Below are 26973 nucleotides of genomic sequence, written 5' to 3' on the forward strand. Positions count from 1 at the left end.
CACGTTTATTATGTTTACTTTCAACACATCTTCAAGACGTGGGCACAGTCCTTGCCATTTTATGGATAAGAAGTTTAGAATATAACGTGCCCCCCGCCAGTTTAATGGGTGACCCAGGATCTGAACCCACAGAGTCTACTCCAGGGTCCATATCCTTAACCACAGCATTATCCTTCTTAACCACATTTTTGCAAATATGGTGGAATCTTCTATTTCAGTGACAATAGTATCAACCGCTAACATTGACCACTTTGGCTTACCTTGTTAAGTCCAAGCCAGAACTAGCACGAACAGAACCTAAGTTAGACATGTTATCTCTGTGTTTAGTACCACGCCCATTTCGACAGCCTCATGCAACTTCAAGTCTCTCTGGCCCCAGCACAAGTTGTAACAAGGAGATGCACGGCTGGAAGAAGAGGAGCCTCGCAGCTCCAGCTCCAGACCCAAGTAGGCATCCCCACCCGATACGACGTCATCTTCCCCCCTCACCTGCCGCAAACCTACCGCATCAGTTGTCAACCCTAGTTTCAGAGTAACACTGAACTGCGGGTCCCAGGCATTCTTAGGCTTGTTAGTACAAACCAAACTCCCAACTGCAGAAACCAGGAGAGGAGCACCCCCAACTCAGCTCTTCTCTGCCTTCCATCCTCCTTCCTGTCTCCATCCGTCTTCTCCAAGCCCGTGACTCGGTGCTCGCTCCCTGAGGTTGGCGCTGATCCCACAGCTGAGCAGAAGCCAGACATCAAAAGGATTGGACTCTGAGAGTTCAGCACCAACTAGACGCAGGCGCTTTCTGCGACTCCTTGGAAGTCAGCAAATAACCCCCAGACCGACGGGGCCATTCTAAGCCAGCCCTCTCCTCTGGGCTGGGAACACGTACACTTGAGCTCCCCGGCACCACACCACACACGCTGAAAAGTTACCGTGAAAAAGTAAAGGTGGCCAACACGTGCCACATGCCATCCCACATTCCGCTCAAACCAGTTCGGTGACACCTACGTTCCTCTCTACGTCATCAAATGACTAATCGCAGAGACGGACGCACACAAGGCTGCCCGTGTCCATGCACGCTGGCAGCATCAGCCGGGCTCAGGCACGCAGGCTGCCCCAGGACCAAATCACAGCCTACAGTCGTGCTGGGAGGCGCCCGCTGGCCGTGCACGGGTGGCTCCTGGAAGCAGGCAGGCACCTTCCCTCAGGCCACTCGAGCGTCCTGCAGAGGAAAACCACAAAAGACTTCCAAGCTGCATGAGTTAAAGTCTCCATTTTATTTTTTTTACAAAAATCCAACGTAAGACCAATTGTGCTCATGACTGGAAAAGGGGTGGGGTGGATGGACATGGCATGAGTATCAGAGAGCTTCCCCCTTCAAACACCAGCACTGCGAACAGAAGCTCCCCGAGCACACACGCAGGCAGGCCGCTCCTGAGGGGACCGCTCCTGGACCACTCCTGCACGCCCAGCGCCCGGGCCCTGGCTTGAGGTGCAGGCCACACAGGCAGAGGACACAGCACAGGTGCAAAAGCCCAGAAAGGCCTGATGAGCACCTTGGGGGCTCCCCCTCATGTGGGGGCCTCTCAAACCGGCCAGCTGGAGAGCAAAGACACGCCAGGCCCTGGGAGCAAAGACGGCAACGGGGGTTCTCAGGACAGCCGAGGAAGCCCACGTGCATCTGCAGGGCTGTCCCGTGCTCCAGGTGAGTCAATCAGGTGGTGCAGGTGACATCTGGGCTTCCCAAGGTGACCGATCGGCATCAAAGGCGTTCGAAGCCTGGACCTGGGCCTCTAGCTAATCCGCCTTGCAAGAAGCAGCGGCCATTCTCCAGGAGAACTAACCAAGCCTCCAAAAGCTCTAACCGCCCTCCCTCTCACCACGAGGAGTGTCCTTTACGAACGTGGCCAGTGTCCATCAGAGACTGCTGTCTGGAGTCCTTCAGGCCAGTGTCCTGTTCAGGTCCAAACAGTGCCACCCTCGTCTGTGCTCGGACATCACCACCCCCCCCCCCACAGTGCCCTGTGACATCATCCACACAGCCTCAGAGTACCAGCGGCTCTGGATCTGCCGCCAGCGCTCAGGGACCCCGCGCTCTGGCTCCAGTGCGGGGGATCCTGACACAGCTCCTTTCTCACCAGGCCCGCTCAGAGGCAGTCTAGGAGTTCCTCACATTAAAAGAGACAAGATAAAAATAGCAGCCACATTTATAGCTCAAAACACCACACTCTTTGGCTTCCCAGAGGGAAGAAGGCTACTGCTAAAAAGAATAAAGTCCAAGGTCAAAGAAGGGGGAGTTAGAAAGTTAGGAAGCAGGGGGTCTGGACCCCTTCGCTGGGCTGCTGAGCCAGCAGAGCTCCATTTCCTAGGTAGCTGCCTCAGCAGGGGAACCACAGGAAGATGCCAGCGGGAATGTCCGGAGGACGGAGCCCTGGTCCTGTCCACTGACGGGGAGAGTCCCTTAGGTCAAGCGGCCCTACAGGTGGGTGTTACCCACAGGACAGAGCCCGGCTTCAAAATGATACTTGAAGAGAACCCATCTGGGGCAGGCAGGTCAGAAGAGGATGTGCCCCCTGGACACAGGAGCACAGGACGTCAAGGTCAGGGGAAGACGGAGCTGGCTTAAGGCATGTACGTGCCCAGGACAAAGCTGAGCCTTTGTTCAGTCAGTTGTGGGGAACCTCCTAGATTCGACTTCACTGGAGGAAAGTGGGGACCAGAAATACGGTAGAGGCCACGGGCTAAATCCCTGCCAACAGCCACGAACGCCCTCTTTGGTTCCCCTACTGCTGCCACCACCAAAAAAAAAAAAAAAAAAATTAGCTTACTTCTATTTCAGCCCAGGACATAGAAATTTAAACCCAGAGTGGAACGTGGTAATGTGGGGTGTGAATGCCTATTAAATTGCAGGCTGGATTTGAGCTTAACTTAACAAATCCAATCCTCCCAACATTCTGACACATACCAAACCTCAGGGGGTCCCGGAACTAACCCGGCGTGAGGGATCCAATAACTATAGGATGTGGGTCCAGACAGGGGTCGGGGAAGGTGAATTTCACCAAGGAATTATCCCAAGGCAGGTGCCTTGCTGAGACTCCCCGGCCAGCCGGGTGGGGATGGAAGGGTACTCGCTTGCTCTGCGGCAGAGAGAGTAAGCCGACCTGCAACCACGCGGACCACACCTGAAGTGCAGCCCCCCAGGCTTCTGTTCTCGGACGTGAGAGAGCCCGCAGGGAAGTCTGTAGCCAAAGCACAACATGTCTTTCAAAGGAGGGCCGAACAAAAAGAGCCATTTGGGGGTCTGTCTGCAGGTCTCGGTCCTTCCTCAGTCTTCTCTCTCAAACAGGGGGTAGGGAGAGAGCTGGGCCGAGTACCCAGACAGCACGACCCAGCGGGGAGTCCTCAAACCCACCAAGTCCTGCGCAGGGAGGCTCCACTGCCCCCAAAGGTGCAGATCCCCCCACCTCGAGCTACAGAGCCCTGGCTGGCAACAGGTCTTATCTTGGGCAAGGCCCTGTAACAGGGCCACGCCCAGCCCTTTGCTGTTTCTGCACACAGATAGATGCCCCTGGGGAGGACGGAGATGATCTGTAAAGATGAGCCAGATACCAGGCCAGGATCCATCTCCACCAAAATACAGACCACCGAGGTGCGTCCCTCACTTTGTGAGACGGGCAGAAATGCCAAACTCCCCCTCAAATATATATATATATGTATATGTGTGTGAGTGTGCGTATATACATATACACGCACATGTACGTACACACACACGTATGTGTATATATATACACATGGATATAAATAAACCTCGAATGGCAAATCTGAAACTTTCTTTTTAAATAATAATAGTAGTTGTTAGTGAATTAAAAACCACAAACCAGCTGCCCTGGGCTTCTGAGCTGCGTGAGTGGCTCTCCAGAGTCCCTGTGGCCCTCAGTGTAAGCTATCACCAGTGCCCTGTGTAGGGAGCCCTGGTGTCCTGGGACCAGGGCTCCGGCCAGTGTGGCTGATTTCAAGAGCAAGGCAGCTCTGTCCCTGCCACTCTCCCTGCCGGCTCTCCCAGCAGAGGGTCTGGGCCACCCGCCCGGCGGGCATCCCTGAGGTCCTTCCGTGTCTAGGGGCCTCAGGAGCTGCCTCCCTCACTCTGCTCATCCTCTCCCGTACGCGCAACGCCCCTAGATGAACTTGAAGCACTTGGTCTTGTCGTGGGGCAGGCGGGTCTTGAAGAGCACAGAGTCCACGCGGAACTGTGTGTACAGCAGGGGCATATAGCCGTACACCTTGACAAAGAAGTTGATACACTTGTGCCGCTCGTGAAAGTGGGAATCGTCGTGTGACAGAGCCTGAGGGCATCCTGGGCATCGGAAAGTCCACCGTGACGTCACCTGGGAGCGGGGAAGAAAGAGCACAGAGTGAGAACCACGGGTGCTGAGACAGAGACCCTGGAGCTTAACCAACCGATGCCTCCTTTTCCACAGTGACGACACCGAGTCGATGGCTACACTCACTCACAGAGCAAGTCGGGAGCCAGAGCCCAGGGCTCTCTTCCTGCCACGGATGGATCTACATTATTATTAAGGACACGCTTTCCAAACGGCCTATACGTAACCGATATCAAAAGCCTTGAGGTGTTCAGTGGTGCTTATCTCAGTAACACTACTTCTACTATTTATCTTGATTGCACAGCAAGATGTAGGTATAAAGTTGTTCATTTCATCAGCGTTTTTAATAGCAAACTACTGGAAAACTACCCATCAAAAGGGGATAGATAAATAATTATAAAATACTACATGTCCATTAAAAAAGATGCTTAAGAAAGTTATATTTAAAGACATGGAAAAGTGGTCATATTATATAGTTTAGTGGTTATTATTATGATGAAATTCCAAGCAATTAGAAAAGTATGAAGAATAATACAACAGCTTCACTATCAACAACATGGCAGATTAAATAACATAAAACCCCCTGAGCACAGAACCCCTGAAAAGGCAGGATGAAATACAGAAACCGTCTCTTTAAATATATAGGCTGAGCTTATAATGAAAGAAATGAAGTCCTCAGAAGCCAAAGTAATGAAAAGGCCTGAATCCAGCAAGACAGCCACGAGCTTGGGTTTTCATGAGGCTGGAGTGCCCACAGTCAGGAAATCAGATTGGAGACTTTTTGAAACCCTGGGACCCAGTGGAAGGCCACAAGGGCAGGAGGCAGCCCTGCAGAGAGAGGTGGTGAAGCAACATTTCCTTCTCAGTCTGAGCTCTAAGTGGAGGAGGAAACATCCCCTCTGAGAAACTGATAACCACAAGCCGGCCCTCACACAGCTGAGGCTGAATTTATGCCACCTGTGTGTCCTGAAAAGCCCCAACATGCTAATTTAGCTTAAATAGGTCTCAAGTAGGTAGTGAGCCAAGGCACATAGAAGAAGCAAGTACAAATCCTCTCAGATTCAGGCCTCAAAGAAGTGCTGTAAGTAAAACCCCAAAGAATATGACCTCACAATCGAAAATCACAAAAAAGGGGATGAGTCACATGAAGGAGACTCTGCAGAAAGAAACAATAGAACCAGACCCCAAAACACTGCAAAACAGCAGAAATATCAGATAGGGATGGTAACAATAAATGTGTATCATACCTACAATAAAATTTTGAAAGATTACTCAAGGTTTGATGGAAGAAACAAGGGACTATCAAAAAAAATCCTTGTGGATATGAAAAAGAACCAAATAAGGACTTCCTTGGCAGCCCAGTGGTTAAGACTCTGCACTTCCCATGCAAGAGGCGCGGGTTCAATCCCTGGTCGGGGGACTAAGATCCCATATGCCGCATGGCACTGCTAAAAAAAAAAAATTAAAAAAAAAAGAAAGAACCAAATAGGACAATAGAATTGAAAAGTATATTAATCTTATTGTGGTCATCACCTCACGATGGTTTGTAACAAATCGTTATGTTGTACACCTTAAACTTATACAGTGCTGCGTGTCAATTACATCTCAATAAAACTGGGGGGGGGGGAAGTATATTGAATTAAATCAGATACTCAATGGATGGGTGAAGAGAAAATGAGTGACGAAAAGTATACTAAAATTATTACCCAGAATGGAAAATATTGAAAAAAAGCTTTAAAGAAATATGAAAGCAAGATTAAGAGACATGGAAAGAGATACTGTATGATTCCATTTATATGAAGTTCAAAACTGATCCTGGAGCAGAAGACAGCCATCATTCTGGCAGCTGGGCACTCCTTCCCGCTCTGAGCCTCGCCCCAGCCTCCGGGGCCCAGCACACGCTCTGCCCTGCCCGCCCCCTGCCGCAGGCGCTCAGCCCCGGCAGAGAGCCTCCGCGGCCTCCGGGGTTTCCACTCCATCGCTCCAGGCTGGGAGGATTAGGCCGGGGAAGTGAGGGCAGATGCGGAAAGCAGGAAGTGCAGAGACGGGGCCAGGGCAGCAGAGCGCAGCAGAGACTACGGCGGAGCACGCCCCACCCCGACACCCTCCCCTCTGTGTCCTTCTGTGCCGGGCACTAACTGGCGCTTTGGAATCTTTTACCTGTTGTGCCCAGTTCTGCTCGAGCCCACCTGAGGAACATGTTTTGTATTTATCCTTGTTTACCGAAGACCAAACACCGGCTTGGAGGCAGTCTCGCTCCCCCACCTCTCCAGCTAGTGAGAATTTGCCCGTAGTCTGGTCTAGGCTTTTTATGTGTCTCAGCCACAGAGGAACTAAACCTCTGAGCTCTCCCTGGTCCAGCGATCCCTGCCAGGTGTAGGGCCTTTGTGGGGGGCGCTCCTTTTCTATCGGCTCATCGGGGAGCAGGTGTAACTTGTCTGGCTTCATTCCACGTGTGTCGCCTGTGCCCTGGGCCCACGTGGACCAGTTAGGCAGTCAGCAGGGAGATCCTCGAGCTCCAGCCAGCCTTTCCGCCCCAGAGAATCATGGAATGTGTTCCAAGAATATGGGGAATAAGAGTTCCCAACCCCAGGCTTGAGGGCACAGCTTTCTCTCATATGGCTTTGTGTTGTATTCTATGTTATTTTGCTACCTGATCATTCTAGTTTAAAAAAAAAAAAAAAAGACTCAGCAAAAATTAAGGAAATCTGAATAAAGGATAAACCCTGGTAATATAAAATGTATCAATATGGATCCATTAATCGGGACAAATGTACCATACTAATGTAAGATGTTAATAATAGGGGAAAACTATACGGGGGTATATGGGAATTCTGCACTGTCTTCGTACCTTCTATTTTAATATAAAGAGTTTGTTTTAAAGGTAAGCCATAGTGTTTAGCGATGCATACTTAGGTGATCAAAGTGTAAAGAAAAACAACAATGAAGTGAATACCATTAAAGACATGACAGTAACTGTATTCATCTCCTAGGGCTGCTGTAACAAACTACCACAAATTCAGTGGCTTTAAAAACCAGAAATTTACTCTCTCACAGCTCTGGAGGCTGGAAGTCTGAAATCAAGGTGTCAGCTGGGCATCCTCTCTCTGAAGGCTGTAGGGAACCACCTGTTCCATGCCCTTCCCTTAGTGCCTGGCCCTGCCGCAGTCCTCGGCCTTCCCTGGCTTGTAGACAATGCTCCATCATCACACAGCACTCTCCCCTCAAGTGTCTGTGCCTCTGGGTCTCTTCTTACAAGGACATCAGTCATAATGGACTGAGGGCCCACTGTACTCTACTATGACTTCATCTCAACTTGATTATATCTGCAAAGACCCTATTGCCAAATAAAGTCACATTCACACATTAACAGGGGTTAGGATTTAAACATATCTTTTGGCGGGTCACAATAAACAGCCTGCCCTCTGGCCTCAAAAATTTTGTCCTTCCTCTATGCAAAATACATTCATCCCAGCATCTCTTAAAACTCTTAACCCATTCCAGCCAGGATCAACACTAAGTCCAAAATCTCATCCAAATACAATCAACTCAGAAAGTCCCAAATCTCTTCTCAATCGTCTAAATTGGATATGGTTAAGACTCTGGATACGGTCCATCCTGGGATAAAATTCCTGTCTATCTGTGGACATGTGAAACCTAGAGGACAATTATCTGTCTCAAAAATGCAATGGTGGGACAGGCATAAGATAGACATTCCATTTCAAAAGAGAGAGACAGGAAAGAAAAAGAGGCCATGCATCCCGAACAAGTCCAAACCCCAGCAGGGCAAGTCCCATTAGGTTTCCAGGCACAAGAGCAACCCTCTCTGTCCTCCTGACTGGGGGGGGGCAGCAGCCCTCAGGAGGCGGCCCCGCCCTCCGGAGCCAAGGGGGTGTGGTCCTGCCTCTGGGCCCTTAGTGACCGCAGCAGCCCCACCAGCCTCTGAGCCATTCTTCCCATCACCGGAAGCGAGCAACACATTCTCAGCCAACTAGCTCTACCAGCCCACTTCCTGCTGGTAGAATCCCAGGAGTTCCTTCCTTCAGTTCGCCCTGTCTCTGTCCCCTTCGGTTCAAGCTCGCAGTGGTCCTGAGTTCTGGAAGCTGGAAGTCAGAAATCGAGGTGTTGGCAGGGCCCTGTGCTGCTCTGTGAGGGGCCCAGGAGGAATCGGTTCTACGCCGTGCTCTCTGGGGTTCCTTGGCTCACACACCACTCGCATCTCTGCCTCACGTCACACTCCCTGTGTGTGCGCCTCTGGGTCTCTCCTCCACCTCTCGTAGCAGGACACCAGCCATACGATTAAGGGCTCACCCTACTCCAGTTTGACTTCATTTCAACTTGACTATGTTTGCAAAGACCCTATTTACAGTTAAGATTACATACACAAGTACTGGGGTTAGGACTCAAACATATCTTTTTTTTTTTGCGGGGGCGGGGGTAGACACAATTCAACCCACAACAGTGATTAAAACTGGGGCTGAGGAAGGAGGTTGAGATTGGGAAGGGGCATGCAGGAGCTTCTGGGGTCCTGACACCCCATGTTTAATGGGTTGTTTTATAATAATTAAGCTGTGTACTTAAATTTTATGCCTTTTTCTATATGAGGATTATATTTTACAACTTAAAAGTTTGAAAAAAATAAAAAATGAAGAAACAAGCAACCTGAAAATTTCTATAATCATTAAAGAAACTGAATCTATAGTTTAGTACCCTCTCACAAAAGACATGCAAAGCCCCAAAAGATGTCAAAGGTTGAGTTCCACCAAGCCTCCTAGAAAACACAATCCCAATTGTGCACAAACTCTTCCATAAAATCGAAAAAAAGGGGAACTTGCCCCAAACTCATATAATGAGACTAATTACAATTTTCGTACCGAAACCAGAAATAAATAATACTAGAAAGGAACTTCCCTGGTGGCGCAGTGGTTAAGAATTCGCCTGCCAATGCAGGGGACACAGGTTTGATCCCTGGTCCGGGAAGATCCCACATGCCACAGAGCAATGAAGCCCGTGCACCACAACTACTGAGTCTGTGCTCTAGAGGCCACGAGCCACAACTACTGAGCCCGTGTGCCACAACTACTGAAGCTCGTGCACCTAGAGACCATGCTCCACAACAAGAGAAGCAACCACAATGAGAAGCCTGCGCACCGCAATGAAGAGTAGCCCCCGCTCACCGCAACTAGGGAAAGCCCGCGCACAGCAACGAAGACCCAATGCAATCAAAAATAAATAAATAAATAAATTTAAAAAAAAAAAAATAATACTAGAAAGGAAAATCATAGGCTCACTTACTCATGAACACAAATTCAAGTAATCCAAACAAAATACTGGAAAACCAAATCCAGAAAATTATTTATAAAAAGAACTGTGACCAAATGTGTTTATCCAAAGAAAGCATGAATGTCAACACAAGAGATTAAAGATAAAACACACGACTGTATCAATGGATAATAGGAAATGCACTCAATAACATTAAAGAATCATTCATAATAAAGATCCTTAGCTAATAAGGAATAGGAAGAAACTTCAATAAGCTGAAATGTAAAGCAAGCATCACACCTAATAGCACACTATCTGAAGCATCCCTTTAAAATCAGGAATAAAACCAAGATGCCCATCATCACCATTTCTATTCAATACTGTACTAGAGGTCCTGGCTACGATAAAAAATAAAATAAAATGGCTTATGAGGATTGGAAAGGAAAAAACAAAACAGTTCTTTGCATGAGAGATATATGACGGTCAACACAGAAAACCCATATCAATCAACAAAAATTTTTAAATGGAGTTTCAGCAAGTTTCCTAGATATAAGAAACAAATAGTTCTATAACAATGAAAGAAAATGTAACTTTTGGAAAATACCATTTAAAATATCAACAAAATATACAGAATACCTAGAAATAAGTCTAACAAAAGATGTTCAGAGACCTCTATTGTAAAATTATTGTGGAACTTTATAACCTGGGGATTATATAATATTCGATAATTTTAAAAAGATATCAATTTTTCCCATTTCACCTACAGATTCAATTCCTATCAAAATCCCAACTCTGTGTGTGTCTGTGTCTGTCTTGACAAGCTAATGATTCCAAAATTTATGTGGGAGGAGAAAGGGCCAAGAATAGGCAAGACACTCTTGAAATACAGGATTAAGTTAGAGGGGATTTGTCTTAGCAGAGACAAAAAAATATTTCTAAAGATATGACAATTAATGTGATTTTGGCACATGAACAAACTGGACCAACAGACCAGAATAAAAGAATCCTTAAATAGATCCATGTACACACAGACATTTGAACAATGACAGACCAGCACTGCAGATCACTGGGTATGGATGAACTAAGTGTGCAATGAAAACTGCTTAGGAGACAAAAATGAAATTGGGACCCTATCTCACATTATACACAAAAATCACTTCCACAAGGATTAATGATTTAAATACAACAGGGCAAAACCTAGAACTTTTAGAAGAGTATGGGGGAGAGCATCTGTAAGACTTTGGGACAATGAACATGAATAAACTATAGTTACAAGCATCAACACTGACTAAGCGCACAGATTGAGTTTTTTAAAAGCTAAATGCAGAGGAATGCTTATAGTTTGACTTCATTTACATAAAGTTTAAAAGTGCCAATCATTTAGCGATGAATACGTATATGATAAAAGCATTTTTTTTAAGGGAGGAGGGGAAGGGGATTTTTAAAACAAAACTCAGGATAGCAATTATCTATGGAAGGAAGAAGCAGGCTGGGATTATGTCGGTACATATACAATAGATGGGTATTTAAAATGTTACACCTTATTTTCAGTATCATTTTTATTCCACGGGTATTTGTTTAAAGACAGTATGTATTTAAAGAATCATATATGACTATATATGTATGAAACACATGCTACTAGTTTAAAATACACAAATGAAATGCTATGCTTAAAAAAGGGGAAGAATATAACAAACAAGCAAACCCACCAGTTGTGTCAAATATTGACACTTTGCCCTATTTGTTTCAGATTACATATATATTTTTCTTCCTTTTTTTTTTTTAAGAAACAAAACAATACAAATAGAGTTAGTCCTTGTGCCACCCTCCCTCCTTCCTTTCCTCTCCTGCTAGGTCATGGGGAACATGACCTTTAATTATACTTGATAAAATCAAACTTTCTTCAAAACAGATATCCCAATGTATACACCCACCAGCTCTGTATAGTATCTGCAATTTTAACACATCCTTACTAACACCTGGTACTATCACTTTCATTTTTGCCCATTTGATGTGTATAAACTACACCCCATTGTTTTAACTTACATTTCCCTGATTATTACAGAAGTTGAGCATGTTTATTAGTCATCTAGTCATTAGTCATCTAGGTTTCTACTTCATTGAAGTACTTTTCTACAAACTAAATGAATCAATTGAGTAGTCTTTTTTTCTCATTTGGAAATTTTTTCTGAGTATTAATTCTTTGTCATTTATCAGCATTGTAAATGTCCCAGTCTGTGGACATAGAGGTTTGCTGAACAAAGGTTTGAATTTTAATATATTCAAACCAATCAATCTTTTCCTCTATATTTTGCACTTTTCATCTCTCTTGGTCTATGATCACAAAAATACTTCTGTACTTTTTGTTAGAAGTTTTAAAGCTTGCATTCACATTTGGTTGATTAACCCATCTGGAATTTACTTTGTGTATGGTATGATGACATGTATTTCTGTTTCATACAGAAAACCAATTATCCCAACATTCATTTGTAGATGCCACCTTTATCATGTAGCAAGTTTCCGCACAGGCGTGGGTCTGTGTCTGGGCTCTGCTTTGTACCACTGATTTATCTGTCAACCCCTGTGCCAATATCACCTTGTCCTAGTTATGTATTTTATTACCATGTCATGATTTCTGACAAGGCAAATCCACATCCTCTTCACTGGTGTCTTGGCTATTCTGGTCCTTTGCCTTTTGATACAAGTTTGAGGATCTGTGTGTCAAGTTTCACTCCGAGCCAAATTAAACCAAATAAAGTACCCTAATAGGATTCTGATTAGAGTTACACTGACATTTTAGATTTGGGGAGAACTGCTATCCTGATGATATGAATGTGGATGTGGTCTCTATCTCCATTTATTTAGTGGGTAACCTTATCTTACTACTGACTTCATTGGGGATCTTCTAAACTTTCACGATTCAGCGTGATGTTTGCTGTAGTATTCAGGTTTTCAATAAATTCTGGAAATTCTCATATTTTTCAAGACCGCCCCTCCCACTTTCTCTCTACTCTTCCCTTCCTGGTTTTATGTTACACCTTCTCCTTACAACCTCCATGTCTCTCTCTCTTTAATTAATTAATTAATTTATTTATTTTTGGCTGTGTTGGGTGTTCATTGCTGCTCTAGTTGCGGTGAGCAGGGGCTACTCTTCGTTGCGGTGCGCGAGCTTCTCATTGCAGTGGCTTCTCTCGTTGCAGAGCACAGGCTCTAGGCGCGCGGGCTTCAGTAGTTGTGGCACGTGGGCTTAGTAGCTGTGGCTCGCGGGCTCTAGAGCGCAGGCTCAGTAGTTGTGGTGCATGGGCTTAGTTGCTCCATGGCATGTGGGATCTTTCCAGACCAGGGCTCGAACCCGTGTCCCCTGCATTGGCAGGCAGATTCTTAACCACTATGCCACCAGGGAAGCCCCTCCATGTCTCTTAACCTTTCTTATTTTCCATCTCTTTATATCTTATATCTCTGTAATACTTTCTTGGAAATTTCTTCACATTTATCTTATAGGTCATTAATTTTGTCTTCAGCTAAGTCTTATCTTTTTATCCCATTCACAGAGATTTTCATTTTAATAACTATAATTTTCATTTCCAGTAGTTCTATTTAGGTCTTTCAAACCTGTTTGTTCTGTTTTCTTTCTGAATATGTCTGTCTTTTCCTGAATAATTTTACAATTATTATTACTATTATAAATTGAGAAAAAAATTAAAATTGAACGGCCCATCCAGTTAATTATAGCTGAAGAATAATCATCACATACAGCCAATATCAGCCATCAGAAGCCAGGTCTCTAGAGTTGAAACTGAGGAGTGACCATGATCACAGGCCAGGCTCCAAGGGACACACCTCAGAGACAAAACTCTGAGGGAGTCACAACCCCCAGAGGTCCCTTCACAGGACCCCACCGGTCCCCTTCCTTCACCCTCCCACCCATCGGCAGTTCTCTAGAGCCCTTCCAGTTTACAATGAGTCACTTACTACTATTCCCACCAGCTTTCACTGAAGCAGGAGACAGATGTCAAGGACTTAGAGAAGGATATAATCAAACAGCATCTATGTCCAGTATTCTACTTTGTTCTCCCCGTACCTAAAAATCTTCCTCCTCATCTCAGATGCCAGCATTTAATCTCAGGGGGAATAACCCCTTAACCTGCAAATGACTCCACTTTGGCACAAAAAAGTTATTTTATACTGTTGTTTTCACTGAAGCAGTGGTTTCCAAATAAACGTTTTTAATCATGTAACCCATCAGTAAAAAATTTTGAGATTGCAACCCCAGTGTATTTATTTTAAAAATATATATATATATAATATTTATATATTACATAATAAAACATACAAAAAATTAAGAGGAATAAAGTAACAACTATAAGCTGAAGCTTGAATATTTACTTAAGCAATACCATGGACTATATTTTACACGGGAACATTCCAGGTAATTTTAGTCTAAGAGAAGTTATGCTTAGTAACAGTAAGGAAAATCATTAATAGATGTTGAGAACTTACTCAACATTAATATTAAGATGCTTACCTATGCGTCCTCTCTCTACTTCCTTATCCCCTAAGCCAGCCATCTATCTTCTCAATGCTTTATGAGTTTTTAATCCTTTATTCTGAATGAAGCCTATTTACATTCTAGATCTTTCTCCTCCTCAAAAAGATAACAGTACATTATTCAAAGCAATAATATGAAATTAACTCCCTGTTTATTTAGTCAATATTGTTAAGATATTAACATTATTGAAAGAATACTGGTATCATATAAAACAGTCATGCCTTCCTAATTATAACAAGGGAGGGGACAGTGACAATTTGAAGTATTTAAAGCAAAAAAAAATTACTATTTTATAACATAAAATAGTACATATACCTGATAAAATTAGGTAAGTTAACGAAAATATTTAGCTTAACTGGTTCTATAATATGAAGTAAATAACTGGACTCAGAATTTGAGGGAATTAACTCAGAATTTGAAGACAGGCTTAACTTATTGAGCCTTTGATTTTAAAAAGTCATCCTAATCTTGAACTGTTCTTATATTTCCATAAGATCAAGAAAATGCAGAGGCTACTTACTTTTCAAGTTTTCACTTGGGAAGAATTATGTATACCATGTGCAAATTATTTCCATCTCACTCTCTACACTGAAGAGATGTTTAATGAAACACTGGCCTAATAATATAACAAACACGCTTCCATGAAGATGAAAAATACACCATGTCTGTGAGTGCTTCAAGTGACTGATGATATTATTAGGTACCTAATCCCTCATATACTTTAAATTCTCATGGATAATGTTTTCTGATCTACTAGGGCGGTATAAATAGAAAGCATACATCTTGGCTGGAGTCCAGTCCCTGGCTACACAAGAAAGGATAAGTAAAGAATAGAAAACTGCACTAGTCATTAATTTCTAAGACCCTTGCCTCCCTACCTTAAAGTTTACAAAGAAGTGTGCTTTTCATTGTTTAATATCAGATCTACCACTGTACCTGGAAAACATGCTATTTTTATATAAAAAATACTATCATCATTCACAGTTTTAAAAAAAACACACACAATCTGGTGCATCATTTTGCTAATTATTCTTCTTTTGTGAGGCTTTAGCAGAAGGCTAAGGAGTCAAAGAAACCATGGGGTAATTCAGGAGTTAAGTTATAACCCTGAGCCACACTAGTGGTTACTCAGTCTAGAACTTACTTTCAAAATCTAAGAAGAATGAAATATGCACCCAATTATTATTTACTCATTGGACTAATGATATCCATGAAGGTAAACTTATTATTTTATAAAATTAAATAATACACCTTTTTGACAATAACCTAAGGATACCAGGTGTGAATCCATAGCATAAACACTGACAGAGCCTAGTCATAAATACTATTAATTTGAATGGACAGATTCTCTAGTATTAATTGTTACAAGGCCTTTACCAGGCCTACCCTAACCCTCACCAGGGGACCTTTCACTTGTCTGAATCTGCAGTAATGACAGAGAGGGTGATGGAACTGGTCTTTCTGTGCACTGAGTATGAAATTGGTTATATTATGGTCAAATCTATTCACCAACTCAAAGACAAAAAACAGAACTCAAACATCTAGAATTTTGAGGGTACTTTTGTTTTTGTGTAAATACCTTATAAAGTACTTATGTGCCAGGCACTATTCTTAGAGCTTTACACACCTTAACTGAGAAATTCTTAAACTGTGTGTGCCATGGACACCGCTGCCACTCTGGTTTGGCAATCTGGTGAAGCCTGTGCACTCCTCAAATGCTTTTAAATGCATAAAATATGTGAGATTACAAAGGAAACAAGTTATACTGAAATATAGAAATATGTGCACTCTTTTATTATTTTATCTTATTAAGTAACAAGATCTAGGGTAAAGTTAATAACTACCGTAATTTCAAAGCAGTGATGAACATAAACAATACTTTGAGATGTGGCAACAAATGTAACATGATATGAAAATACCTGTGAGCTCTGCTGGTGACAGATCACAGTTACTGCAAATACTCTTATGAATTATAGCCTGTTTCATAACTGATAAAAAGGGTAAACTCCAGTTCGAGATTAGTGAAAATTAAAGATGCAACATTTTTCCCATTCAAGTTCCAAACCCTCTGATTTCTATCCACTTACGCCTACGAAGTGAAGAGCCGCTGTTATGAACAGCTCATTTAACCCTAAGATGATCCTCTTTAGTTGGTGGCGTCATCGTCCCCGTTTTATGGATGAGGACTCTGAGGTATGGGTGAGTTACCCACCGCACAACTACAAAGTAAGTGAATTAAGTACACGTGTGCCCCCAGTCCCGTAAGTGGGCGGACCTCACCTTGATGGGGGGTTTCCGAGTGATGTGGGAGACGAGGAAGTTCATGGCGATGTCCTCACAGTTGATGTATTCGTCCACCATGTCTCGGATGGCCTGGGGCATCACGTAAGAATACAGGTAGGCATAATACTGTCAGGGGCAGAAACAGAATCACATACTTTGTCAGAGGCCACAGTTCTTTAGCTTTCAGCAAAAATATGCTCGGAAGGAAGGGTGTTGTGGTGGGAGGTGGGGTATGGCAATCACCGAGAAGCACCACTGGCATTTAGGGAGTCGGGTCCAGGGACGCTAAACACCCTGCAAGGCAGGCCTTCTGCAGTGAAGAATTAGCCCGTCCAAACTGCCCTTATCCCCCCCTTTGAGAATCAAAACGTCGTGTAATCTCCTTGGTACCACAGTGATTCTGCAGCAATCTAAAGATTTATCACATTAGGTGGGACACTAGTTGAACCGTGTTCTCTCTGACAAAGGCAAGAAGGGACACGCAAGGGGGAAAGCCTGGTTATCTTCTCAGACCTCAGTAAGTCACTGAGCCATGAGACGTCCGATCCCTCCGTGCCTCACTTCTCACTATTGGCACCGGCTACCCCCTGCTCCAAGCCACCATCACCTCTGGCCCGCATTATTCATACAGTCCCCTAAATAGCCTCCCCGCTGCCATACTTTCCTCCCTACAGTCCATCCTCAGCACAGCAGAGCGATCGTGTTAAAACACAAGTCCAACTGAGCTCATCTCTCCTTTACTCCAAACCCCTCAATGGCTTCTCATCTCACTCAGAGTAAAAGCCTAAGTTCTGAAAATGCCCTGCAAGGCCCACAGAATGGTCTGCGCTAGCTCAAACCTGCCAGTGAATGTCGACTGCTAAATTTTCAGAGGTTTTGTGAGACTATTTAAGAATTCTGTGAGCTTGTTATGAAAAGTAGCCATTATTAAAAATATAATTACATATACTTAAAATTAAGTTATACTAAATGTTATATTAAAAGCCAATAAATACCTAAAGCTCATCACTTCTTAATTAACTAATTAATACATTTTACAATTACTTATTACATTTACTGTCATCTTTTTTTTGTTTTTTAATTGTTTGGTCATGCCTCATGGCATGCGGGATCCTAGTTCCCTAACCAGGGATCAGACCCGTGCCCCCTGCAGTCGAAGTGCAGTGTCTTAACCACTGTACCGCCAGGGATGTCCCACATTAGCTGTCATCTTGAGGCTGTTTATGTCTATCATATCCGTATGGTGAAAATACTATATCACTGGCATGGACCTGCCCATCTCTTCCAAACACCATGTTCATTGACTCATACTGATAACTTGAACTCAGCCATGGTAAGAATATTTACACCACAGAAATGGGCAAATGCCGTGAAACAGAGCAAATGTTAATGGTGATGTGTTGCAACATGCTGACGATGAACAGGTGAGGTGCCTAATAAAAGTGATTTACGTATCTTACCACCTTAAATAGTAGAATCTATATAGCGAAATAATCATAAAGTTTTTGTACCACAAAGTGTTTTGCTGGTTATCTTGTGGCAAAGTACTTAAGAGATGGTGAACTTAAAAGATGAATTACACATTTTTCTTTTACAAAAAGACAGGTGATTAAAATCTGTGTACCCTTTAAATGGTCAGTGATTGTCATCAGTATGCTAATGAGAATATTTATTCATTGAATACAATCCATATCTTTATCAAGGGAAACGTGACATCATAAAAGGAAAAAGAAAGAACTGACTTAAAAATATATGGAGAAAGCGTTATGAAAACAAATGTTTAGAAGTATTTCCACTATTATGTGATTTTTTCATGCCAAAAATCATTTTTAAAATATAGAAAAACTTTTGTAACCTGTTTAAAAATCTTCTAAATGAAAAGTTTCAGTGAATTTAGAACCTACTCTAAAATATAAAAATGTAACACCTTCTCATTAGTTTGCTAAAAAAAACTGAACACATTGTAGAAGATGGAAATTCTAGTCCAATTTCAACAAAATGCTACCAAATTGGTGGGTAAGTATCACAACTTAGGAAGCATGGCAATAAGGTATGTCTTCCAGGGGCAGTGATTAAAACCAAGTATCAGAAATATGCTTAATTTTGGATATATATACACTACCAAATGTAAAATAGATAGCTGGTGGGGAAGCAGCCGCATAGCACAGGGAGATCAGTTCGGTGCTTTGTGTCCACCTAGAGGGGTGGGATAGGGAGGGTGGGAGGGAGACGCAAGAGGGAGGGGATATGGGGATATATGTATACATATAGCTGATTCACTTTGTTATAAAGCAGAAACTAACACAACACTGTAAAGCAATTATACTCCAATAAAGATGTTAAATTTAAAAAAAAATGCTTAATTTAGAAATAGACCTCTGAGTTGCCATAATACAGTGTCAAATCAAGATTTTCAAAAATAATAAAGCATATTCAATCATATTGCTTTCACTAAAATTTAAGAATTTAGTGAGAATATTATTTTGAAACTGTTTCATCTTTATCTCAACCTTATAAAAATTTCTATAAGTATAGTAGTACGCATATTATAATTTATAAATAAATATATACATTTGTGAGATACCAGAGCATTTTACTGATAGGCACTTAGGATAAAAAAAAAATACTTGATTGCTCTAGATTAGGGATGACCAACTTAGCTGCTTTCAAGGGCCAAACAAGGAAGGCAAATAGATAATAAACATGCTAAAGAAATGGGTGTAAGAAAAATACAGTCATGGGACAGATAAGCACACACGTGTCCTCCTCCAGGGAACAGTGGCTACGCAGCTCCAGCCAGCGGGTGCCAGGCAGGAACCCTGCTCCAGTAGGACCTGATCTTCATTTTCACTGAGGTCCAGATCTTTTTGTAAAATTCTCTGGTTTTTAAAACCTGGCAGAGTATGGGACGGCACCAGGGGGCTAAATAAACATCTGTAACCACAGAAGGCTTCAGGGCAGCTAGTTTTTAAACCTTGCCTTAGATTTTCAAAGAGAAAAAACAACAAACCTAAGTTTTATTAAGTCAATTATTTATTACTTAACAGTAAAGGGATCTGGGACTTCCCTGGCAGTCCAGTGGTTAAGACTCTCTGCTTCCACTGCAGGGGTTGCGGATTCGATCCCTGGTTGGGGAACTAAGATCCCACAAGCTGCGCAGCGTGGCCAAAAAAAAAAAAAAAAAACACGAAAAGACAAAAAAAAAAAAAAAAGTAAAGGGATCTGACTATTGTCATTTTTAAAGAGCAATCAGAGATTTGATAAGGTAGACTTTCCAGAAGACAAGTAAATTCTCACGGTGTGAGTATGCACTGCTAAAACTGGGGGCTCTTTCTCAAATGACCAGTGTAAAAATAAATGACTCCTAGTTAGGTGTGGTTTCTCAGCCCGATGCTTTCCAATTCTACTCGCAATCCCCAGCCCAACCAAAGCCCACAAGTTTGGAAAATAATCATGAGAGCCAAGTTCAAGAATGGGATGAGCATATCAGCTTCACACATTAAATTTTAAAAAGAAAAAAAAAACCGAGAGTTTAATGACCTCCTAAGGCTGGTTCAAAATGTTCCTGGTAAGATGACTTTTAAGGTAAAACTGAGGAGACTTGCAAGATGCCACCTCTGAGATGTGAAATATATGAGGGACAAAAGATTTGAAGGTGGGGTGGGGGGAGAGATAATCAGCTTTTTGGGGAAAAGTTCAGTTTGAAGTACCAGAGGGACATACAGGGGATGTCCTGAAAACAATTAAATACACGAGTAAAGCTCTCAAGGAAAGGCCATGGCTGGAATATAAGGACGGAAATCACCAGCTTACGGATGCTGAGAAAAGCCACAAGACATGGAGAGTACAAGAGAACATTTAAGGAAAACACAAAGTAAGAAGAGCACTAGACAGCTATATATAAAATAATCAACAAGGACCTACTGTATAGCACAGGGAACTCTAACTCAGTATTCTGTAATAACCTATATGGGAAAAGAATCTGAAAAAGAATAGATATATGTATATGTATAACTGAATCACTTTGCTGTACACCTGAAACTAAAACATTGTAAATCAACTTACGCCAATATAAAATAAAAATTAAATTAAAAAAAGAAGAGCACCAGACAGAAGTAGAACCCTGTGATACTTCAACAATTACAGGGAGACAGTGTGCTGGATAGGTCTTCCAGGAGGGCATGGAGTGGAGATCAGGATGATGGGCCAGGTGCTAACATCTTTGATGACCATGAAGGGATGATTAGTAGGAGGCTGGCAGATGGAGCAACAAGACAGACACCATGAACCTCAAATGAGATCTTACATGACAGGTGAGAAGTAACTGTCTAGAAGTGTCACCAGTAAGCAGTGAAAATGGTTCTCTACACCTTGCTCCAAAGTACAAATCGGGGGAAATGAGTAGCCTCAATCACTGGCCCTGGAAGGAATAAAAGGAAAGCACTGTCCTCAGAGACAAGTCAGGTTTCAATCAGATCAAGGAGATGGAGGAGGTACTCTGTGAAGCGGGGGGGTGTGGGCGGTTTGGCGATCTCAAAATAGGGATTCTTCAGAACCCAGAGGGAGGACTTGGGAGGGAAGGTATAGAGCAGCAATATCCAACAGAAATACACTGTGAGTCACAATTGTCATTTTAAATTTTCTAGTAGCCATGTTTTTAAGAAATAAAAAGAAACAGTAAAATTAATTTGTAATATATTTTATTTAACCCAGTGTATCCAAAATAATTGCACTTTCACATACAATCAATATAAAAAATTACTGAGATAGTTTACACTCTTTCTTTCACGCTAAGTTTTCAAAGTCTGCTATGTACTTTATACGTGGAGCACATCTCAACGCTGACTAGTCACATTTCAAGCGCTCAGCAGCCACATGTGGCCAGTGGCTACTTTACAGAATAGATGACAGGTAGAGGGAAGATGAGTCAGGAGCAAGGAAACAGAACAGTTCAGCGACAACAGTACAGGAGAGGAGTCATGACTGCAAGGACTTGCACAGTGAATTTTCAGCGAAAACCAGGATGTGAGGCAACATGACAATTAAAAGCTCTAAGGAATCAAATAGAACTTGCAGAGCCCCAACAGACAGAGGTTTGTGGTGGGGCTTGGGATAGAGGTGGCTGAGTCAGAAGAGGGCCAGGTTCAGCCTTCTGCTGACCAGGTCACGTCTGGAATGGTTGTGGGGAAACTGGACCCCATTTTGGCCCAATGCCCTCAATTTTACAGAGGGAGAGCCAGGGCCCGGGAAGATATACTGATTTTCCTATTGACCCATGTGCAATTATACAGGCAGCCTTCTCATCCGGACTTTTTATTCTAGCGTTGCTCTAATCATCTTGATCACTGTGTTTAAAAATAGAAATAACTTAATTCTAGCAGAGAAGGAATATATGAGAAGCATTAGCAGAGCTAACTTTAAAGCAGCATTTCACTGCCCCACAAAGGCTCAACTCCTACCAAGTTCATGCCAATCCTACCAGCTTTTTCTTACCTTGTGGAAGAAGGCAGCACCTGTCAGCACCATGGACAGCTCACAGGAGTAGTTGGAGTTGTAGAGCCAGGACTGATGAGGGATGTCCCACGCGTGGTAACGGCCAGGGAAACCCACAATGCGGTCCCGCGCTTCTCTCCACACCCTCAAAAAACACAAGTATATGCACACTCCTGAGTACAAAGCTCTAAGGTTATCAGAAACGTTTAAAATTATTGCCTCTATTTTGCAGACGCTGACTTTTTGAGCTGTTACTTCTTTAAAAAAAAAAAAAAAAAAAAAACTGTATATACCAAATCAATCACAAGATAAAAAGGATAAAAACAAACAGTGTCAGGAATTCCCTGCGGTCCAGTGGTTGGGACTCCGTGCTTTCACTGCTGAGGGCGCAGGTTCAATCCCTGGTTGAGGAACTAAGATCCCACAAGCCACATGGCCATAAAAAAATAAACAAACAGTGTCACCCACAGCTTCCTTAATAAGTACTTGCTTATTGATCCTCTAACTTCTGGCAGCCAGCATCTCTCCAGCCCTTATAGAAGGAAAAAGTTGGAATAACACAGAAAGGATCTAAGGATCTAAGGAGTCTAAGGCATTAAAGGTCTCCAGAATGGGATAAGTACAGCAATCTGCTAAGAAGCAGGAAGAAGATGATTTTTATATCTATTTATTTTTAATCTTATTTAATTTCTAAAAGTTTTATTTTTAATGTGTACGACATATTAGGACTTATATATAATTTATGTGTATTGCATACTTAACTTCTCTTTTACTGAGCGGGTACACTATAAAAAAAAGCTTAGAGGGGAATTCCCTGGCGGTCCAGTGGATAAGACTGTGCGCTTCCACTGCAGAGGACTGGGGTTGGATCCCTGGTTGGGGAACTAGGATCCCACATGCCGCATGGCACGGCCGGGAAAAAAAAAAAAAAAAAGCTTAGAGACCACTGGTCTAAACAGGAGACTGCTGCCTGGAGTTAGGTACAACAGTCTTAATTCCTGATTTGAGCAGAGCTCAGGTAGAAACCTACAGCATGAAAAGAAGTGGTCTACAGAACCATACAAATGAAAGACTTCATAAATGCAAGAAATAATTGAGAATTCAACGTTTCCAGGATAAACTTTTATAACATCCTCAAATTTTTTTTTAAATTTATTTATTTTATTTATTTTTGGCTGCGTTGGGTCTTCGTTGCTGTGCACGGACTTTCTCTAGTTGCGGCGAGCGGGGGCTACTCTTCGTTGCGGTGTGTAGACTTCTCATTGTGGTTGCTTCTCTTGTTGCGGAGCGCGGGCTCTAGGTGCGCGGGCTTCAGTAGTTGTGGCACACGGGCTCAGCAGTTGTGGCTCGCGGGCTCCAGAGCACAGGCTCAGCAAATGTGGTGCACGGGCTTAGTCGCTCCGCGGCATGTGGGATCTTCCCGGACCAGGGCTCGAACCCGTGTCCCCTGCATCGGCAGGCAGACTCCCAACCACTGCGCCACCAGGGAAGCCCCACATCCTCAAATTTATAGGTAAGGTACAACAAATAAAATCAGTTTCACAGGCTAAAATCATAGAAGTGAAAGCACTTATGTTCCACAGCACCCTACATCCTTGCAGAAGTGCTTTGGGGGTCCCATAAACAATGGACCATCACCTCCCCACTCCACCTCACCCCAACGGAGATTTAAACTGCCTAAGAAACTCCTTCATCACCCCTGGAACTTCAACTCCTAAAACACGTAAGATTTCAGTTCAAAAGAGTTCTTCTCCTATTAAGTTTGAAAGCGACTAATCTAGTTAAACAGATGAGACACTACAACTCCTATCACAACTTAGCAGCTGTCTAAATGGGCTTTCTGCCACATCCCACCCAAATCCCTACCTCTGTCCTGATTTATCTCCTAAAACTGACTCCCAATTACTAACCTAAAAAGCTACAAGGTGTTTTAATAATATATTTTGACATTTACAGAATGTAAGGATTGCTAATAAATACCAATGGCATATCCAAATGCTGTATCAATACTCCTAAAAATACTGATCTCTTCAAATGCTTATTGATCCTACTAGCCCAGAAATATCAGCAGAAGAAAGAATGGGAAACAATATTTTAATTATCAGATTTGGCTGATTTAAGTCAATATATACAGTTTTTAATAAGGTAGAATACCCTTTGCTACATATCAAAAGGCAACACATCCAATTTGTTAAAGGCTGTCCATGCCCAACTAGGTATTAATTATCTGTTAAATAATAAGGAAAAAATCAGCATGGAAGCACAAGCACCAGACAAATGCAAGTAAAGGCTCAAGTCCTTGGGATGAGGCATCAGGAGTTTTAGATATAAGGTCTCAGTGGAATCGTAAAGTTAGGCATGTTAAAATGTCAATTATAAATAATGCTATCAATTTAAGTATAAAAGTGTTACACATGACCAGTTCCTTAACATTATATTCAAATTATGCTGCACTAAGTATTTTTAACCTATGTGCAGTATCATAGATCATGCTTTGGTATGTATACCTTATCCTCTTTTTTTTTTTTTTGGCTGTACCACGCGGCTTGTGGAATCTCAGTTCCCTGACCAGGAACTGAGGGACCCGGCAGTGAAAGTGTGGAATCCTGACCACCAGACCACCAGGGAACTCCCAGTACATCTTATCTTTAATGAATTATTTTTTAACTGTGTTAATGTTCCAATTACCTACAATATACGTTAGGGAAAAAGTTTCAAAGGTAATTCTATAGCTCAAACTTAAAGAAAATTCACTGGATAAATTCAACTTTGCCAAACAACTACAGAGAAATTTTAAAATAACGAAATCAAGATACTATTCCACTGAAGAATGTGAGTCACGACTAACATTCTTCTGTTAACATTTCAGATTTACATACTATCACCTTTGAAATAAGTGCATCAATTCAACCTTCTCATGGCACAAACTGTGGCACATCATTTCCATATTAATATAGTCAAGTTAAAAAAAAACCTGACAACTCAAATATTTACATTATTTTAAATAACGATGATTTCTTTTTCTTGCAATCCTGTGAGACTCAAAACGATTTAATAAGTTACCTGAATGAAGCAAAAGGTCATGTTACTACTAATATTTAATTTAAAACTGATTTTTCTGATCTTCAAAACTTAGGAATATGGTTTTGAATAAAGATCAGTATATTAAAGATATTGAGCACATTAAAGTAATACGGACCACGCCACACAAAGAGACAGTGTCATCCTTCCTGGTTGTATTTCCATGTTTCTCCCTCTGGTTCATTAAGAACCAAATGATTTGAAATGCAGTAAGAAAATAAAGTGTAAAATCAACTAATAATCAAAAAATGTATTTAAAAAATAAGGTGAGATTTTGCTTCCTGACCATCTAAAACAATAGTCTCTTTTCCAAATTCCATGTTTCTGTGATATTATGTAAGCCTTTTCCTCCTCTCCAAAATAAAATATTAAGGAACGTGTACCAAACCATGATAAAGGAAAAAGGTTTTGGTTAGCTCCCTTTGGAAAAGAAAACTCAAAGCAGAGCAATGGAATACAGAGAAGAAGATCAATATCAGATCCAGTGGGGGAATGCACAACTTCTGGGCCAAGATAACAGAGATACTTGGATCCAGGAAGAGAAACCTACCTTCCAGTCCACAATCCCATCCCTCCTCATACAGCTTACCCTATCACCTTTTTAAAAAATAAAGTTTACTGAGACATAAATCACATACCATAAAACTCACTTGTTTAAAAGTGTACGACTCACTGGGTTTTAGTATATTCACAGAGCTATGCAACCATCACCACTACCGAATTTCAGAATATTTTCATGACCCCAAAAAGAAACTCCATAACCATTAGCAGTCACTCCCCATTTTCCCCCTCCCCATCCCATGGCAACCACCAATCTACTTTCTGGCTCCACAGATTTGCTTACTGTGGACATTTCATATAAATGGACTCATATATTCTGTGACTAGCTTATTTTACTTAGCCTGTTTTCAAGGTTCACCCATGTTGTAGCACGTGTCAGTATTTCATTCCTTTTTTGTTGCCAAATAATATTCCATTGTATGCATATACCACGGTTTGTTTATCCATTCATCAGTTGATGGACATTTGGGTTGTTTATTACTTCTTTTGTTTTAGTTTTTTTTGACAACTGATTTTTTGGTGTGTGGCAAAATGTATGTAACATAAAGTTTACCATTTTCATCATTTTCAAGCGTACAGTTCAATGGCATTAGGTATATTCACACTGTTGTATGATCATCAATCTCCAGAACTTCTTCACCTTCCCAGCCTGAAGCTCTGACCCACTGAACTCTAACTCGGCATCCTTGCCTTCCTCCAGCCCCAGGCGGCCACCACCACCTTTGTCTCTATGAATCTGACTACTCTGGGCGCCTCACGTAAGCAGAATCATGCTTATACTCATTGACTCTTATAAATAATGCTGCTATGAACATTCATGTACTGCTTTTGTATAGACATATGTTTTCAGTTCTCTTGGGTCTCTTTATCTGTCCCTTAAGAACATACCTGTTTCTTTCCTTGCTGTGTAAGCTGAAGTTAGCCAAGATCCATATTACCTTTTGCCAGAGGGAGAATTTCTATTTATTTATTTATTTAAAATCAAAGTGCAGTTGATTTACAAGTGATTCAGTTATACATATATATATATATATATATATATATATATATATTATTTTTCAGATTCTTTTCCATTACAGGTTATTACAAGATACTGAATATATCTCCCTGTGCTATACAGTAGGTCCTCATTATCTATTTTATATATAATAGTGTATATCTGTTAATCCCAAATTCCTAATTTATCCCTCCCCCCACTTTCCCCTTTAGTTACCATAAGTTTGTTTTCTATGTCTGTGAGTCTATTTCTGTTTTGTAAGTAAATTCACTTGTATCATTTTTTTAGATTCCACATATAAGTGATATCACGTTATTTGCCTTTCACTTCACTAAGTATGATAATCTCTAGGTCCATCAAGGTTGCAGCAAATG

General features: G+C 42.1%; 1 protein-coding gene across 1 annotated transcript in view; it reads right to left on the reverse strand.

Annotated features, from left to right (window-relative positions):
- Positions 1-1247: 1247 nt before the first annotated feature.
- The window catches only part of EXTL3 (exostosin like glycosyltransferase 3), a 47037-nt gene continuing 21311 nt past the window's right edge, over positions 1248-26973 (reverse strand). Inside the window, exons 4-6 of the mRNA XM_059926827.1 lie at positions 21961-22105; positions 16465-16593; positions 1248-4376 (exon numbers count right to left, since the gene is read on the reverse strand). Coding sequence (XP_059782810.1) covers positions 4167-4376; positions 16465-16593; positions 21961-22105 — 484 coding nt within the window. The 3' untranslated portion in view covers positions 1248-4166. The remainder of the gene's footprint in view (positions 4377-16464; positions 16594-21960; positions 22106-26973) is intronic.

The sequence above is a fragment of the Balaenoptera ricei genome, chromosome 6, assembly GCF_028023285.1.
Source record: "Balaenoptera ricei isolate mBalRic1 chromosome 6, mBalRic1.hap2, whole genome shotgun sequence".
Taxonomy (NCBI): Eukaryota; Metazoa; Chordata; class Mammalia; order Artiodactyla; family Balaenopteridae; genus Balaenoptera; species Balaenoptera ricei.